Source organism: Bos grunniens, chromosome X (genome assembly GCF_055505025.1).
Source record: "Bos grunniens cultivar Pamir isolate PY7600 chromosome X, Bosgru_T2T1.0, whole genome shotgun sequence".
In the NCBI taxonomy this organism is placed as follows: domain Eukaryota; kingdom Metazoa; phylum Chordata; class Mammalia; order Artiodactyla; family Bovidae; genus Bos; species Bos grunniens.
Window position 1 is genome coordinate 35,140,947 of NC_141194.1, and position 20,350 is coordinate 35,161,296.

The 20,350-nt window shown below is 36.2% G+C and overlaps 1 protein-coding gene across 2 annotated transcripts in view; it reads left to right on the forward strand.

Moving 5' to 3' along the window:
• Positions 1-20,350, forward strand: part of CFAP47 (cilia and flagella associated protein 47) — a 507,751-nt gene that overhangs the window by 124,991 nt on the left and 362,410 nt on the right. For both annotated transcript variants that reach the window (XM_086387631.1, XM_086387632.1), the window contains exons 25-26: positions 1,108-1,303; positions 11,871-12,080. In XM_086387631.1, coding sequence (XP_086243757.1) covers positions 1,108-1,303; positions 11,871-12,080 — 406 coding nt within the window. The remainder of the gene's footprint in view (positions 1-1,107; positions 1,304-11,870; positions 12,081-20,350) is intronic.

The following is a 20,350-nucleotide window of genomic DNA, read 5'->3' on the forward strand; positions in this document are numbered from 1 at the left end:
ATTTCTATTCAGAGTTTTTCCTTTATGTCCCAAATGAACATTTATATCCAGATGAAGTGGTCTGGATTATTTAGATGGAAATAAGAAAAATTTCCATTTGACTTTTTTCTTTCAGTGTGGGACTGAGCCCATGCAGTCAAACCCGTTGTTTCCCTCCATAGGATACAATCCTAACTCTTAAAAAATCAAGCATGCCTATAACACTTTTAAATAAATTACCTCTTAGGTGAGAGAGAAGGCATACCTGGGCTTAAAAACATACATTATTGAAGCCACAGTGGTCTTAGATTATATAAGGAGCCTCATTCTTCATTACCCCAGAAACCTTTAAATTTTCTGAAACCCAGAAATAATCTCAAAGCAGCCCATTCAAAACTCAGAATTCAGTAAGTTTTTGAATTCTAAAATACAACATTGAGTTCAGACTCACAAGATCATATTTTTCTGCCTATGAGATTTATGTTTGGAGATTTGAGTCTTAAAAGACATTGGCACCTGTTGTCTGAGACCAGCCTGCTGCCTCTGTGCTGAGCCCTTTTCTCCAGCACAAACTGCCTTTCCTCCTATGAGTTGCCACGTGGTAATTTCCTGTCTTTTCCTATGAGGTGAGATTAACCAGTCAATCCTAACAGCCTTTCATAAACCTAAAAATCTGAGAGAAAGCATGTTTGATTCCTCTCAGTATATCCTTTCCTCAGTAGTCCCCTAAGATCCTTAGGGCAGTTATCTGACCTCATCTTCATACTGCCTATATTAAAGAGATGGGTAGCTCCTGTTAAGGCACAGAAAGCAGTTAAAAAATAGAAGTCTTGTTGTACTGTGTCCCCACAGTATATGTATTTTCCCATAATAATGAAAATCTGTTTTAAGGGAACATGCTCTATTTCTACACAGAGTGTTCTTTAAAAGAGTTTTATTTGCATGACACCTCATTACATGTCTTAAGTTCCTTAGCAGGATAAATTCAGTTTCCAGGTAATCTATTCTGCTCCACTAAACTGTAACTTAATAGTACATCTTAATATTTAGTAAGGTTTAAATTATATAATTTTTTTTGCTGTGTGTGCACTAATCTAAAATACTTTAAAAATGTTTTTCTTTCATTAGAACAGCCTAGAGAATACACAGCTGATATCCCTATTTATTTAAATGATAATCCAGTTTGCTATCGAATGTTACATCTGATTGGAGAGATAAAATCACCCAAGTTATTATTTGTTCCTCCTTTCGTATTTTTTACTCCTGTTCCTTTGGATGTACCAGCTGTGATGGATGTCAACATTTTACCTCAGAACTATTTCAGGTAAACACCTAATGTGAATTTACCACATCTTCTTCAAGTACTTCTTTGTTTCTGTCTGCGTTATACGAGTCATGAGCAATGTCTGACTGTTCTGTAGATGGAGTGAACTTATCAATGTAATACACCACATTAACAAATTGAAAAACAAAAACCATATGATTATCTCAATAGATGCAGAGAAAGCCTTTGACAAAATTCAACACCCATTTATGATAAAAACTCTCCAGAAAGCAGGAATAGAAGGAACATACCTCAACATAATAAAAGCTATATATGACAAACCCACAGCAAACATTATCCTCAATGGTGAAAAATTGAAAGCATTTCCTCTAAAGTCAGGAACAAAACAAGGGTGCCCACTTTCACCATTACTATTCAACATAGTTTTGGAAGTTTTGGCTACAGCAATCAGAGCAGAAAAAGAAATAAAAGGAATCCAAATTGGAAAAGAAGAAGTAAAACTCTCACTATTTGCAGATGACATGATCCTCTACATAGAAAACCCTAAAGACTCCACCAGAAAATTACTAGAACTAATCAATGATTATAGTAAAGTTGCAGGATATAAAATCAACACACAGAAATCCCTTGCATTCCTATACACTAATAATGAGAAAACAGAAAGAGAAATTAAGGAAACAATTCCATTCACCATTGCAACGAAGAGAATAAAATACTTAGGAATATATCTACCTAAAGAAACTAAAGACCTATATATAGAAAACTATAAAACACTGGTGAAAGAAATCAAAGAGGACACTAATAGATGGAGAAATATACCATGTTCATGGATTGGAAGAATCAATATAGTGAAAATGAGTATACTACCCAAAGCAATTTATAGATTCAATGCAATCCCTATCAAGCTACCAACAGTATTCTTCACAGAGCTAGAACAAATAATTTCACAATTCGTATGGAAATACAAAAAACCTCGAATAGCCAAAGCGATCTTGAGAAAGAAAAATGGAACTGGAGGAATCAACCTACCTGACTTCAGGCTCTACTACAAAGCCACAGTTATCAAGACAGTATGGTACTGGCACAAAGACAGAAATATAGATCAATGGAACAAAATAGAAAGCCCAGAGATAAATCCACGCACATATGGACACCTTATCTTTGACAAAGGAGGCAAGAATATACAGTGGATTAAAGACAATCTCTTTAACAAGTGGTGCTGGGAAATCTGGTCAACCACTTGTAAAAGAATGAAACTAGAACACTTTCTAACACCATATACAAAAATAAACTCAAAATGGATTAAAGATCTCAACAGAAGACCAGAAACTATAAAACTCCTAGAGGAGAACATAGGCAAAACACTCTCTGACATACATCACAGCAGGATCCTCTATGACCCACCTCCCAGAATATTGGAAATAAAAGCAAAAATAAACAAATGGGACCTAATTAAACTTAAAAGCTTCTGCACATCAAAGGAAACTATTAGCAAGGTGAAAAGACAGCCTTCAGAATGGGAGAAAATAATAGCAAATGAAGCAACCGACAAACAACTAATCTCAAAAATATACAAGCAACTCCTACAGCTCAACTCCAGAAAAATAAATGACCCAATCAAAAAATGGGCCAAAGATCTAAATAGACATTTCTCCAAAGAAGACATACAGATGGCTAACAAACACTTGAAAAGATGTTCAACATCACTCTTTATCAGAGAAATGCAAATCAAAACCACTATGAGGTACCATTTCACACCAGTCAGAATGGCTGCGATCCAAAAGTCTACAAATAATAAATGCTGGAGAGGGTGTGGAGAAAAGGGAACCCTCTTACACTGTTGGTGGGAATGCAAACTAGTACAGCCACTATGGAGAACAGTGTGGAGATTCCTTAAAAAACTGGAAATAGAACTGCCTTATGATCCAGCAATCCCACTGCTGGGCATACACACTGAGGAAACCAGAAGGGAAAGAGACACGTGTACCCCAATGTTCATCGCAGCACTGTTTATAATAGCCAGGACATGGAAGCAACCTAGATGTCCATCAGCAGATGAATGGATAAGAAAGCTGTGGTACATATACACAATGGAGTATTACTCAGCCATTAAAAAGAATACATTTGAATCAGTTCTAATGAGGTGGATGAAACTGGAGACTATTATACAGAGTGAAGTAAGCCAGAAGGAAAAACATAAATACAGTATACTAACGCATGTTTATGGAATTTAGAAAGATGGTAACGATAACCCTGTGTACGAGACAGCAAAAGAGACACTGATGTATAGAACAGTCTTATGGACTCTGTGGGAGAGGGTGGGAAGATTTGGGAGAATGTCATTGAAACATGTGAAATGTCATGTATGAAACGAGATGCCAGTCCAGGTTCAGTGCACGATGCTGGATGCTTGGGGCTGGTGCGCTGGGAAGGCCCAGGGGGATGGTATGGGGAGGTTGGGAGGGAGGAGGGTTCAGGATGGGGAGCATGTGATTTTTTTTTTTAAAATAAAATTGAAAAAAAAATAAAATAAAATAAAATAAAATATTTAACTGTACGTTTAAATTAAAAATACCCCCCAAGAGCTCATTTAGTTATCTCAGTTTTTAAATTTTCTTATAAAAATTTTTGCTATGTCTGATTTTGTGATTTAAGAAGCAAGCTTAAAACTTCAGTGTATTACTTTTCTTTTACTCCATGACCAATTACCACAGATCTAGTGCCTTTTAAAACATGAATTTGTTCTCAAGTTTCATCAGTGGTCAGTAGTCCAGGTTAGTTTAGTGTTCACTGCTTAAGATCTCAGTAGGCAGAAATCAGGTGTGGACTACAGCAGCACATCATCTGTGACTCAGTCCTCCTCCAAGTTGGCAGAATTAATCCCTGTAGTTGTAGGACTCAGGCGTCATTTTTTTTTGCTGGCTGTTTGCTTGGGCAACTCTCAGCTCTTATGGACCACCCTCAAGTCCTAGACCAGAGAAGGCGATGGCACCCCACTCCAGTACTCTTGCCTGGAAAGTCCCATGGATGGAGGAGCCTGTTAGGCTGCAGTCCATGGGGTCGCTAAGAGTCAGACGCGACTTCACTTTCACTTTTCACTTGCATGCATTGGAGAAGGAAATGGCAACCCACTCCAGTGTTCTTGTCTGGAGAATCCCAGGGACAGGGGAGCCTAGTGGGCTGCCGTCCATGGGGTCACACAGAGTCGGACACGACTGAAGCGACTTAGCAGCAGCAGCAAGCCCTAGACATGTGGTTCCCTTCTTACAACATGGTATTTAACCCATTCAAAGCCAGAAGTACACCATCTCTTGGACTTTTCTCTCTCACCTGATTAAATTTGATTCACCCATGATTGTCTCCCTTTTGCATACTCAAATTCCATTAGCTAGGGATCTTCATTACATATGGAACTTCCCTTTACTATTGCCATATAGCATAACTTAATCATCAAAGTTGGAGAAGGTGATGGCACCTCACTCTAGTTCTCTTGCCTGGAAAATCCCATGGACGGCAGAGCCTGGTAGGCTGCAGTCCATGGGGTCGCTAAGAGTCGGACACGACTGAGCGACTTCACTTTCACTTTTCACTTTCATGCATTGGAGAAGGAAATGGCAACCCACTCCAGTGTTCTTGCCTGGAGAATCCCAGGGATGGGGGAGCCTGGTGGGCTTCCATCTGTGGGGTCGCACAGAGTCGGACACAACTGAAGCGACTTAGCAGCAGCAGCAATCATCAAAGTAAGTGTCTCATCATGTTTATAGGTTCTGCCACCCAAGGAATGGGAATTATGCAGTTTATACACCAAGGAACAGGACTCTTGGTGGCCATCACAGAATTCTACCTATCATAGTGCACATGCTATAGAGAAATATCATCTGTTTGCATTTTTAAAAAATTGATAAGCAGCTCAAGCCCCAGTACTCTGTTGGACTAGATACATTATGAGCTCTCACATTACGAAACAGAGCATGTGTGTGTGTGTGTGTGCGTGTATAAAACTGTTGGAGTACTGAGAAGTGTGGGAGGCTTCTAAAGGACTGAGAGCAAACCAAAACAATACATACTTATAAGCTGAAACCAGAGTAGGAGCGGTGAACTGGATTAACATACCAAGGGTAGACTTGTTTTTAAATTTTAAGACAATTTCAAGATAGGAAAACTTAATCTCAGATTCCTGGATTAATCCAGGGACACTGGAAGAGGCTAAAATGATTCCATGTCAGTAAGTCCTTCTATCTTTCATTATATATATATAATATATATATCTTTCATATATATATATTAGCTAGTTTTCCTAGCTAATGGAATTTGAGTATGCAAAAGGGAGACAATCATGGGTGAATCAAATTTAATCAGGTGAGAGAGAAAAGTCAAAGAGATGGTATACTTCTGGCTTTGAATGAGTTAAATACCATGTTGTAAATACCATGTTTTATATATATATATATATCTCAGAATTTTCTGATGGACTTTTCAAAAGCAGAGGTTATTAGATCCTATATCTAGAATTTATGATTCAGTAAGCCTGGAATGGGATATAGTAATTTGTATTTCTAATAAGTTTCCAAATGATATTGATACTCCTGTTCACAAAGTGAACCGGAATTTCTACTCAAAATGAAACCATCCTCAATTTTGGCCTATATTTCAGTTTTCACAGATTGCTAACAGCTAGACAGGAGCAGTGTCAAGCATTACAAAACTCACCAGGAGGGAAGACATCATAACTTAGAGTCAGCACAAGCAGTCTTAAGATTTAGACTCTTAAGTAATTCAGATATTGGATTTATCAGATATAAAGTATAAATAATTTGTTTAAAAAATAAAAGATGGCATTATAAAAATTAGTAATTAACATGGGATTGTATCATATAGATTGGAAAATGAACCTAATATAACTTTTAGAAATTTTAAAATAAAGCATGTAAGGTTAAATTTTAAGGGCATCCATTAAACCTAAACATAGAAACAGACAAAACTTCAGTTAACTTTACAAGAGAAGCACACTTTTTAAATGAAGGGGAAACTGAACAAAAATGATGGCAAAAACTCAAAATAATTGAGTAATGCAATGGAATGTAAATAAATTGACCAGTTAAAAGACAGAGGCTCATAGAGGGAATAAGAAAAAATTCCAGCTTCCTATTTTAAAAAGTATTTATGAAATGTAAGGACAAAAAGATTAAAATAAAGTGGGGTTTCTCAACTTCAGAACTCTTGATATTTTGATGATAATAATTCCTTTTTTTATTAAAGTCTCTCCTATACTTTGTAGGATATTAAGCAGCCTCCCCCCCAACCCCACAGTTGTGAAAGAAAAAAAATAATAATAAAATGTCTCCACACATTGCTACATTTCTCTTTGGAAGCAAAACCATTCCTAGTTCAGAAGCACCAAGTTAAAATATTGATTTACATACATTAAAATAGTGATTATGATCATTTCCATAGATGCAGGGAAAAAAAGAATTTCACAGAATTCAAAAATAATTTATAAAACTCTTAAACAGTAATAAAAGAGAAGTTATTTAAGTTGGCAAAGTTTTCTGTCATAAACCTAGAGGAGACATTATTATGGATATTGGAATATAAATAAATTGCCTTTAAATAAAATAGAAAAGGCAAGGATGCCTATTATCACTGTCTTTCAAACATGTTTTACTAGAGAACCTAGTCCATGCCGGAGTTAAGAAAAATAAAATATGTGAGGATAGGAAAATAAGCTTCAGAACCAGCATTATCTGTTGATTAGGAGATTTTCCATATAGGAAATGAAAAGAATTTATACACAGATATTTAAAGCTATGAAGATCGTTTATCAAGTTAAACAAATGTAAGTCCAATATTTAAGGTTCAATAGTATTTCAGCACACAACATTTAGATCATGCAACTGTAAAACTACTATCCTTAAAAACATTAGCAATTGAAGGTAATAGGAAGAATTGTATGTGACTATATGGATAAAATTATAAATCTTAAATCGAAGAACTCATAAATAAATGAAGATTTACACCATATTCATGAATTGTGATATTCAGGATTTTAAAAAGCACAGTTCTCCACAAATCAACTTAGATTTTTCATGCAACTGCAATAAAAATTCAAATAAAAATTTTCATCAAGATTGACAAGTAAAATTCTAAATCTTATATGGAAAAATCAAGGGTCAAGAATAGCCACACCACCCCTGAAGAAGAAGGTGAGAAAGGCTTACCTGCTCAAATACCAAGAGTGAATCAATGTCACAGTGGTGCAGTGATAGATTAAATGAGCAAAGGAACCCAGTAGACTTGAAAATGGCCCACACATGGACAGATACTGAATATGTGACAAAGGCAGTATAGATCTTTGGAGAAAAAAGATTACTATTCAATAAATGGTGCTGAGATAATTAACTGTATAAAATAGTTCAAACTGGATTCCTGTCTACTTAATACATGAAAATTCATTACACATCGATTAAAAGGCAAAATGTAAAAAAAGAAAACAATTTTAATGTCTGTAGCTAGAGAAAGATTTCTTAAACATGACTTAAAATTATGCTAACAGTAAAATAAATAGCTGGTAAGAATTAATCAGAAAAAATACCAAATAACAGAAATGTTGACAAAAAGTTTCAATAGATATTTCACAGATAAAATATAAAACACATGAAAAAATATACAGTAATTGACCTCTTTGTAAACTTGAAAGTAAGAATTAGTGACTACAGCAAGATATCATTTTGCTTGTCCTAGGTAGGCAATCGTTAGGAAGTCAGGCTACCAGTTGGAGTATCAGTGAGTAAGAACATAGTAGATAATACTATGTAAGGTGTAGTATCTGCATATTTCACAGCCCAACATTTCCACTTCACAGTATATACAGGAAAAATGCATCAGGGAAATGCAAATCAAAACCACAATGAGGTATCACCTCATACTTATCAGAATGGCTATTGTCAAAAAGGCAATGAATAATAAATGTTGCCAAGGATATGGAGAAAAGGGAACTCTAGTTCACTGTTGGTGGGAGTGGACATTGCTGCAGCCACTATGGCACACAGCATGTTGGGTCCTCAAAAAATTAAAAATAGAGCTATCATATGATCCAGTAATTCCACATCTGGGTATATATCCAAAGAAAACAAAAATGCTAATTCAAAAAGATACATGAACCCCAGTGTTCATAGCAACATTATTTATAATAGCCAAGGTATGGGAGCAACCTGAGTGCCCATCAATAGACTAATGGATAAAGAAGATGTGTATATATTTTACATATTCAATGGGATATTATTTGGCCATAAAAAAGAATTAAATTTTACCATTCACAGCAAACATGGATGGGCCTGGAAGGTATTATGCTTAGTGAAGTAAGTCAGACAAAGACAGATACTGTATCTTTTCACTTATATGTAGAATCTAAAAAATAAAACAAATGAATATAACAAAAGAGAAACAGATTTATAGATACAGAGGAAAAAATAGTGATGGGGAAGGGTCAAGATAAGGGAAGTGGATTAAAAGGTACAAACCACTATGTATAAAATAAATAAGCTACAAAGATATATTTTACAACACAGGGCATGTAACTAATATTTTATAATAACATAAGTATTGAATCAGTATGCTGTACATCTGAAAATAATATAACATTGCAAATCAACTATACTACAAGGTATGTTTGAAATTATTCATAGTTGTATTATTCAGAATAGTGAAATCTGGGAACTACACAAATGTCCAGTGACATGTGAGGGTATAATTAATTTGTGATATATATGCACTTGAATAAATATTCTATATCTGTGATGTGGAGGAATTTTAATAACACAACTGTATTAGGAATCTTAGAAAACAAAATACTGAGATTAATTAAAAGAAAGTCAAAGAAGGCTGCATATATTGATATCCTGTATATAAAATGGCAAAAAAGGACAATGAAACAAATTTATATTTAAAAATATATGCCTCTTTATAGATATAAAGTAATAGATGTAAAGAGTGGTCAGTTGACATGTTAAAAATATATAAATTGTGGGGATTTGTGTACCATTATTTTCGTAAACTACCAAATCTTAGACCCACCTCAGAGCTTCTCTAGTTCAGTACTTTATTTTGCAGTTAATCATTCTGAGATCCAGAGAAAACAAGTTCCGAGTGTGACAGAAATCAATGAAAATCATCAAAGTTGAAAAGCATAGAATGGCCATTGGCTTCTAACATTTGGCTTACAAGATATGATGAGTGCTTACTTGTGCCTCAGGGAATTGCTCTAAATGCCATTTTGTGAGAGAGTGTAGTTCTTCAACATTAACTTGGCAACTCTTGAGATTCACAGTTTTTTCAAGATCCAATCTTATAAGTAGATAGTAAACTCTGTTGCTTGAATAGGAAATAAAAATGACTTGAATTATATTGTCCTAGAAATTACTTTTTTTGTCAACAAACATTGTCTCATATATGAATTAATCTTTACTCTTTCAGCTTTTGAATTAATGTATAATGGTATCAATTTTAAAACTACTTCAAGTTAAAATGAGAGTCTTAACATGATATAATGAAATGAACATGTAAAAGGGACTGTATCCTTTTATTAATATATATGCAATAGAACTAATAGTGTTAATGACTTATCCAAAGACATTTAGTTAATTAGCAACAGAATTGGACTCAAACCTGATTTATAAACTGCTTTTTCATGTTTTATCCAGTGAACCATATGAGTTTAAACTAGTTCAAGTTGAGAGCTTGTTTTACTTTTTCTAGTTAATTAGCAGAATAATCATTCTAATTAAAATACTAGGGAAATAGGATTCACATTTGATAGCATGTCTTATTTGCTATACAAACCTGCATATATAATAAAGCAAAGTAATACAGTGAAATATTTATTGACAGCTAAAAGTTATCAAGTATGAATTAAAATTAGAAGTGAATAATAGGGCTTCCCTGGTGGTCCAGTGGTTAAGAATTCGCCTTGCAATATACAGATGGTGATTGTAGCCATGAAATTAAAAGACGGTTACTCCTTGGAAGGAAAGTTATAACCAGCCTAGACAGCATATTAAAAAGCATACATTACTTTGTCAACAAAGGTCCGTCTAGTCAAGGCTATGGTTTTTCCAGTGGTCATGTATGGATGTGAGAGTTGGACTATAAAGAAAGCTGAGCACCGAAGAATTGATGCTTTTGAACTGTGGTGTTGGAGAAGACTCTTGCAAGTCCCTTGGACTGCAAGGAGATCCAACCAGTCCATCCTAAAGGATATCAGCACTGGGTGTTCATTGGAACAACTGATGTTGAAGCTGAAACTCCATTAGGCCACCTGATATGAAGAGCTGACTCATTTGAAAAGACCCTGATGCTGGGAAAGATTGAGGGCAGGAGGAGAAGAGGAGACAAAGGATGAGATGGTTGTATGGCATCACCAACTCGATGGACATGGGTTTGGGTGAACTCTGGGAGTTGGTGATGGACAGGAGGCCTGGCGTGCTGCAGTTCATGGGGTCGCAAAGAGTTGGACATGACTGAGCAACTGAACTGAACTGAATAGGGCTTCCCTGGCGGTCCAGTGGTAAAGAATTCACCTTGTAATATACAGGATGCTGGTTTGATCCCTGGTGCTGGAAGATCCCACATGCCGCAGAGCAGTTAAGCCCATGTGCCACAAACTACTGAGCCAGTGCACTAGAACCCACGGGCTGCAGTTGTTGAAGCCTGTGCACCCAGAGCACATGCTCTGCAACAAGAGAAACCACCACAATGAGAAGCCCACACACCTCAACTAGAGAGTGGCTCCCACTCCTCACACCTAGAGAAAGCCCACACAGCAACCAAGACCAAACATAGCTATAAATAAATAAATAAATAAACCTTAAAAAAAGAAGTGGGTACTATATACTATTTTATTAAAAATCACAAACACTTTTAAACTGGCTGAATTATAGTAAATAATGAAATATAGTGTATAGTATACTATATAGTATATTAGTATATATAGTATAGTACATATTAGTATAGTATAATTGGGATTAGTATATAGTCTTAGGATAGTATATAGTACATATAGTATATAATGAAATGTATAGTATATAGTATATAATGAAGTATGTGAACATCAAGTATTAATAGAATATTTTAATAGTAATGATTGAAAAATATTCATGTCATATGTACAGTGCTTAACTGTATGCAGATTAAAAATAGGTATGTGTATATGTATTTGTTAGTAATACTTAGTCTACATACAATAAAGCTTTAGCTTTTAAAGGGATGATTTTTAGTAAATTTTTGTTAGGACATATTTAAGACAATACTGTTTTTATCATGGCTGTGACTAAAAACACATTGTACTTGATCAGGTATTTAAACCCTGTTTTTTAATCCTGAGAGGACAAAATGGGTTTTTCATCATCTCATGCAGATTACCATATTATCAATTTTACTTATATTGTGATCAGAAAATGAGAGATGATATAAAAACATATTTAGGAGTTGGGCATGTTATTGTAAATATTTGTTTTAATTTTTCTAATGATTCAAAAAACAGAAGAAAGCACATTTAAACCCAATTACTTGCACATACTTTCAGCTAATTTTTTTTTTAAATTTTAAACAGGGATTCAACTTTAAGTGTCCACTTATCCCCAGCAAAGCTTCTTGATGGTAATGAGATTCAACTTCTTTCTGTGAATTTTCCAAAAGACAGAGTCATTGTGGGCTCTTCCATTGGAATTAATGCTGCTCTCACCTGCCGTCTCAGCTTCAAGTCATCTAAACCTGTGTCATTTTTCACCAAGGTTCTTTTCTGCGATAGCAAAAATAACTGGTAAGATATTTAAATGTAGATTCCTTTGTATCTGACAGTGAAGAATAATAGGTTTATATTCTATGCTATTATAAAATGTTAAAAAAGACATCTAAAATAATGACTTTGGACATAACCTTTTTTTTTTAAGTTCCAAATGCAATGTTGCTTTCATGAGAAACAGCATGATAGTGGCTTCCAGCATATACTCTGGGGCTCGGCTGCCTGCATTTGAGTCCTGGCTCTGTTAACTTTGGTGAAGTTAGGTAATCTTCCTAGCCTCTTGGTTCTCTCATCTGTAAAATGGGGATCATAGCAGAACCTGTCTGTTCTCTAATAATGAGAAACTCATTGAGTTAATTATTATTGTGTTATTGTACAGGAATTGGCACAAAGGAAATGCTAGGTTAGTATTTAATGAAAATGAGAAACATCAGCGTAACAAGTTTCCAGACAATATGATTTTGTTACATGTTTCTTTGACAGGTTCAGGAAATTAAAATACACCTGGTTAAGCCATGTTTCTAGATTTCTTAAGATGTAGGACCAGAAATTTCACTTTTACATTATACCTTGAGATGATTTGACTTGCCAGATAGCAAGTGGTGAATGTATAGAGCAATGACGTGTGTTAAAAAAAAAAAAAAAAAAAGTTCATGGTGTAGAGTGAATTGTATACTAAAAATGAGTATGTACTCCATGTGATAATTTATTAACTTTTAGTGACGTCATTATATAGTATATTCATAGTCAAAGGATTGATTCCTGCATTAAGAATTAGAAGGGTGAGATACAGATGTACTGAAATGTTACATCCAAGGAAAAGCGTGGCCGGATCCAGGACCTGGCTCATGGAGTTCTGAGCTCCAGCTTCTACGTCCCTTTCTCACATATGTTGATGGATAAAATTACCTAAATTATACCTCTCAGACTATTTTTCTCTTTTAATGCTAGCAATCCATATTTTCTTGACATTTAAAAAACAACAACAACAACAGCTTCTTTTAATGGCATTGCTTTAGACTTCTATCAAGAACTGAACTCTATGCCTCCATCCTGGGATACTTCTGTCTTTTTGTATGTTGCTGACCTTGTTCATAGAAGTTTAACTTTACTTTGCTCTAGTCCACAAATTTGCACTTTGCCAAAAGCATTAAGTAATGTGTACCTTTGAACTCACTAATAAAAATCATGAATAACTTCTCCATGAATGCCTTAAAGGTAATGAAGGCTCAGACCACATTCACAGGGTGAGGAAGGAAAGAGTTTCAATAAATGCTGTGTAAACTAGATGGCGTCTTGGACAGTGGTACAACTGCCTCTAAGAGAGGTATGCATAGGTTTCGCTGTTACACTGTGTTGATGTCTAGTCAGCAAACAAGATGTTAGGAGACCTGAAAACAGCCACTAGAAAGAGGAGAGTCATATATTTGAAGATGATGATTTTCTTGTCTTTTTGTGTTGTATGTTTCCTTTTAGCCTTGAGACTCATTTACTCTCCACTAGATTTCCCCACCCTTCTTCCCTTACCTTAAACTCCATTTCAACCTTCAGCGGGTTTGAGATAAGGTAGAGCTTTTAAAACTAATTTAGAAATTTTGAAAATCATACATGGGCTATAAAAGCATTTTCCATATACAAAGAAACATTCCCTGGAACCTTAATACTGGCAAATCCTTTTATTAATGCCCTGTTAACTTCTTATCTGGTTTCCCATAGTGCATATGATCAGCTCTTCATTCTCTTCTTAACTCTCTAAAGCTGTCTTTGCCTTTCTCTCACTATGTATTTTTGATTCTATTCAGATAAATTATGTCTTCCAGTAAGAACTTCCTCAAGAGCCTCCCTTTCACTTCTGACTGTTTGAAATAGATTTGATTCTTTTGGTTCTTTTATTGCTTTTCATCATTCAGTTCAGTTCAGTTGCTCAGTTGTGTCCGACTCTTTGCGATCCCATGGACTGCAGCCTGCCAGGCCTCCCTGTCCATCACCAACTCTTGGAGTTTACCCAAACTCATGTCCATTGAGTCAGTGATGCCATCCAACCATCTTATCCTCTGTTGAACCCTTCTCCTGCCTTCAATCTTTCCCAGCATCATGGTCTTTTCAAATGAGTCAGCTCTTCACATCAGGGGCCAAAGTATTGGAGTTTCAGCTTCAATATCAGTCCTACCAATGAACATTCAGGACTGATTTCCTTTAGGATTGACTGGTTTGGTATCATTGGTGTCCAATGATGGACTGCTTGGATCTCCTTGCAGTCCAAGGGACTGTCAAAAGTCTTCTCCAACACCACAGTTCAAAAGCATCAATTCTTCGGTGCTCAGCTTTCTTTATAGTCCAACTCTCATATCCATACATGACCACTGGAAAACCCATAGCTTTGACTAGATGGACCTTTGTTGACAAAGTAATGTCTCTGCTTTTTAATATGCTGTCTAGGTTGGTCATAACTTTCCTTCCAAGGAGTAAGCATCTTTTAATTTCATAGCTGTAGTCACCATCTGTAGTGATTTTGCAGCCTCCCAAAATACTCAGCTACTGTTTCCCCCTCGATTTGCCATGAAGTGATGGGACTGGATGGCCATGATCTTAGTTTTCTGAATGTTGAGCTTTAAACCAACTTTTTCACTCTCCTCTTTCACTTTCATCAAGAGGCTTTTTAGTTCCTCTTCACTTTCTGCCATAAGGGTGGTGTCATCTGCATATCTGAGGTTATTGATATTTCTCCTGGCAATCTTGATTCCAGCTTGTGCTTCTTCCAGTCCAGCGTTTCTCATGATGTACTCCACATATAAGTTAAATAAACAGGGTGACAATATACAGCCTTGACGTACTCCTTTTCCTATTTGGAACCAGTCTGTTGTTCCATGTCCAGTTCTAACTGTTGCTTCCTGACCTACATACAGATTTCTCAAGAGACAGGTCAGATGGTCTGGTATTCCCATCTCTTGAAGAATTTTCCACAGTTTATTGTGATCCACACAGTCAAAGGCTTTGGCATAGTCATTAAAGTAGAAATAGATGTTTTTCTGGAACTCTCTTGCTTTTTTCATGATCCAGCTGATGTTGGCAATTTGATCTCTGGTTCCTCTGCCTTTTCTAAAACCAGCTTGAACATCAGGAAGTTCACAGTTCACGTATTGCTGAAGCCTGGCTTGGAGAATTTTGAGCATTACTTTACTAGCGTGTGAGATGAGTGCAATTGTGTGGTAGTTTGAGCATTCTTTGGTATTGCCTTTCTTTGGGATTGGAATGAAAACTGACCTTTTTCAGTCCTGTGGCCACTGCTGAGTTTTCCCAATTTGCTGATATATTGAGTGCAACACTTTCACAGTATCATCTTTCAGGATTTGAAATAGCTCAACTGGAATTCCATCACCTCCACTAGCTTTGTTCGTAGTGATTCTTCCTAAGGCCCACTTGACTTCACATTCCAAGATGTCTGGCTCTAGGTGAGTGATCACACCATCGTGATTATCTGTGTAGGGAAGATCTTTTTTGTACAGTTCTTCTGTGTATTCTTGCCATCTCTTCTTAATATCTTTTGCCTCTGTTAGGTCCCTTCCATTTCTGTCCTTTATTTAATCCATCTTTCAGCAGCCATCAATTAATGCAGGTCATATCCCAGGTCATAGGCTAGATGTCATGGAATCCACACAACAGCCCTGAGATGTGGATGTTTTTAGATCTGCATCTCTTTTTTACAAAAGAGATATAAGGCCTATAGTGTGATATAACTTGCTAAAGCTCACTCATATGTGAGGCGGAAGAGCCAGGAATTTGAAGCAGATTTCTGTTACCAATGATCATGTACTCAGTCACCTTGTTTTAATACCACTTTGACTGTATAGAATTGTATAGAAGTTTTTATGGTAGGTATTCTTTTTTGAGAGTAGCACTGTTGTATGTCATATATAAACTTTACAAAGAATAAGAAATTGAAACTTTGCATTTTCCTCTTATTCTATTCCTTTGCATCATTCTCTCGCTCTCTCATAAACACACACACACACACACACACACACACAAACACAGGCACATGCACACACCTGTCTTATAAGTACCTATATATAATTATGTTGTTTTTAAGTAAATCGCATTTTAGTTTCTATTTTGCCCTTAAGTACCAAGAAATTTAGTTAATAATTAAAAGTGCATTTTGAGTTACAGGTCTTAAAAAGTCTATATGCTCCTGAATTAGGGAATTGATAAAGAAATATCCATTGAATAGAATATGTTAATGAATATTCCATGTTTGATGATTAGTAATGATAGTAATTCAAGTTTGCTCAATGAAATTTATGATATCATTCATTTATTTCTATTGATGTGTTAATTTATTGATGAGGCAAAAGTCCATAAATTGTCTCCATAGTTATAGCATGAATAAAGTGAAAGTTTATAGTTTCACTGAAGAGGCCTGTTTTACAACTACCATCAGTAAACAACCCTACAGAAGATATTTACATAAAAATAAATTTATTATATATGGGTACTGACAAGATTTCATGTAACTATTTTAGATATTTTAAATTAATAGTGTTTGCAAAAGACTTCAAATCAGTATGTGAAATTGAAACCCAGTATCAAAACAATAGCTAAAGTATGTTCTTTTGAAACTGTACATTTCACAAAAATAAAATTTCAAAATGAAAAACACATTCCTTATAAAAATTGAAATATTTTCTTTTCCTACAAAAAAAGCATGTGCTTATTATTGAACAAATATGTGTTATTTAGAAGTTTATAGTTTTATGTTGGATTTTTGTGTCCATGTTTAGTTACTTTAGTTACTTATATGTTATAAAGAGTGGTTTTTGAGGGAGTCAAGGAACCCACTAGTAAAATACAGTTCCTTTCCTTGTCGCTATTTGAATTAATGTCTATTTTAGGTTAATATCTTTATCATGTGCTCATAAATGTTTTTTACTTTCTGACTTTCCTTATTTTTACTTTTGACATATGAAGTAGCAATGTAGGGCTGTGTGTGTATATGTTTGTGAGAGAGAATGAAGAAATATATATAATTCTATTAATTATGTAAGTAAAATGGCTTATTGAGTATTTAGATTATGTTTTCTGTTTTTCTTCCTGAACTTAACAATTTAGTTTCTGTATTGCCTTTAGGTACTGAGGAGTTTAGTTTATAATTATATTAAGTACATTTTGAGCTAAAAGTCTTAAATAAGCTATACTCTCTAGAATTAGGAGATTAATCAGCACATATCCCCTGAATTGAAAAACAGATATTTCCTTACGTAGATAAGAGTTGTGGAAAGCATTCTGAGAAATAATCCTCCTTGAATGGGGGGTGTTTGTTGTATTGTAAGGTTAGTGAACTTCTAAAATGTCTGCAGGTGGCCTCTAAATCTCTTTAAAATGAATTCATCAATATAAAATAACTAAGGGGAAGATACACTTTTAGAAATCATAATAAGTGTATAATAACACCTACTTTGGATAAGTTATAAACATTTAATTTGGAACTGGAAAATAAAAAAGTCCAGGTGTTCAGTTTGCACAACCCAATGTCAAGGGTGGTCTTGAACAATCATTGTGAAATTCAGTCACCCAGATATCTTTAACAGTATTAGCAATTAGCAGTCTGACATTGTGAGTAAAGATTTAGTCATTCACTCCTTAATTTAAATATTTATTGAATGTGTACCATGTACCAGATACCTACCAGGCACCATTTAAGCAATAGGGGTTATGTCAGAAATCACAGCATGATCCCTGTCTTGTGGAGCTTAGAGTTTGGCAGGGGGAAAAGAGACAGTAAACAGTAATCCTGCTAAAGAGTAAGTCTGTGATAAAGGGTAAGTGTGTGATAATTGATGGAGGGCATAGGAAAAAGAATAAGTGCAGGGTAAGTTCACAGGGAAGGCCAGAGAGGGAATGAGTAAGTCTCAGTGTGATAAATAAGATGATAAGGAGAGCTTCCCCTAAGAGGATAGGATCTAAGGAGAGATTAGAAGGACTGAGTAGGGTTAGAAAGATACCTGGGAATACCCTTTCAGATCAAGGGAATGGCTGGTGCAAGAACTTTGAGGTGGGTGCTTACAAGGAGGCAACCTGAGTAGAATGAGCAAGGGGTGAGGAGTTTAGGAGAAAGGACTGGAGAAGTAACACAGCAGTACTGGATCCTGTAGGGCCTTTGAGGTGAATGGTAAGGATTTGGACCTTTACCCTGAATGAAATGAGGAGCCATTGCACAGTAACCAGTGAAAGAATGCAGTAGCCATACTTTTGAACAGTGATGAGGTCAGTCAGTCATTCTGTACCACCGAAAACTTGAGCTTCCTATATATTTATTTTATTCCCTTTGTTCATGAAAAGGCTTCTTGTTTCTCAAGTAGGTTTTTTTTCCATTCATTCATTCAGTATTTACAAAGTGACAAAAGTACACCTGTCTTTCTTCTGGTGGTGGGGTCAGAACAATGCTCCAGAATTCATGGAGCTTCTATTGTAATGGAGAAGACAAAAATTGATAAATAGTATCACAGTTTAATAAGGAAATCATATGAGTTTAATGAGATAGAAAGTAAAGGATACCTTCATGTATTAGACAGATAAGGCATCTCTGAGGATATGATATTTGACCAGATGGTGATATGAAAATTTAATGAAAAAATACTTATAAGGCACTCAGAACAGTCCCTGTTGGTAGTGTGTAACTAAGTAAAGACTTGGCATTTCATTTAAAATCAGTAGTTTACATTTACAGAATGATCTCAGTGCCTGCTTCAGAGATAAGAGGGTGATTGTGTGAGTGAGTGAAAGTTGCTCAGTTGTGTCTGACTCTTTACAACCCCATGGACTATACAATCCATGGAATTTTCCAGGCCAGAATACTGGAGTGGGTAGCCATTCCCTTCTCCAGGGTATCTTCCCAACCCAGGGATCGAACCCAGCTCTCTTGAATTGTGGGCAGATTCTTTACCGTCTAAGTCACCAGGGAAGCCCAATTATACTGGAGTCGGTAACCTGTACCTTCTCCAACAGATCTTCTGGACCCAGGAATTGAACTGGGGTCTCCTGCATTGCAGGTGTATTCTTTACCAGCTGAGCTATCAGGGAAGCCCGTTGAGAGTGATTGCATTTCTTCTATTAAGACAGTAATTGGATTTACCCTATTTATAAAAAATATCTATTTCTGCTTTATTGACAATGCCAAAGCCTTTGACTGTGTGGATCACAATAAACTGTGGAAAATTCTTCAAGAGATGGGAATACCAGACCACCTGACCTGCCTCTTGAGAAATCTGTATGTAGGTCAGGAAGCAACAGTTAGAACTGGACATGGAACAACAGACTGGTTCCAAATAGGAAAAGGAGTACGTCAAGGCTGTATATTGTCACCCTGTTTATTTAACTTATATGTGGAGTACATCATGAGAAACGCTGGACTGGAAGAAACACAAGCTGGAATCAAGATCGCCAGGGGAAATATCAATAACCTCAGATATGCAGATGACACCACCCTTATGGCAGAAAGTGAAGAGGAACTAAAAAGCCTCTTGATGAAGGTGAAAGTGGAGAGTGAAAAAGTTGGCTGGAAGCTGAACATTCAGAAAACGAAGATCAACATTCAGAAAATGAAGATCATGGCATCCGGTCCCATCACTTTATGGGAAATAGACGGGGAAACAGTGGAAACAGTGTCAGACTTTATTTTTCTGGGCTCCAAAATCACTACAGATGGTGACTGCAGCCATGAAATTAAAAGACGCTTACTCCTTGGAAGGAAAGTTATGACGAACCTAGATAGCATATTCAAAAGCAGAGACATTACTTTGCCAACAAAGGTCCATCTAGTCAAGGCTATGGTTTTTCCAGTGGTCATGTATGGATGTGAGAGTTGGACTGTGAAGAAGGCTGAGCACCGAAGAATTGATGCTTTTGAACTGTGGTGTTGGAGAAGACTCTTGAGAGTCCCTTGGACTGCAAGGAGATCCAACTAGTCCATTCTGAAGGAGATCAGCCCTGGGGTTTCTTTGGAAGGAATGATGCTAAAGCTGAAACTCCAGTACTTTGGCCACCTCATGTGAAGAGTTGACTCATTGGAAAAGACTCTGATGCTGGGAGGGATTGGGGGCAAGAGGAGAAGGGGACGACAGAGGATGAGATGGCTGAATGGCATCACTGACTTGATGGACATGAGTCTGAGTGAACTCTGGGAGTTGGTGATGGACAGGGAGGCCTGGCATGCTGCGATTCATGGGGTCACAAAGAGTCGGACACGACTGAGCGACTGATCTGATCTGATCTGGATTCACCCTTGGGTA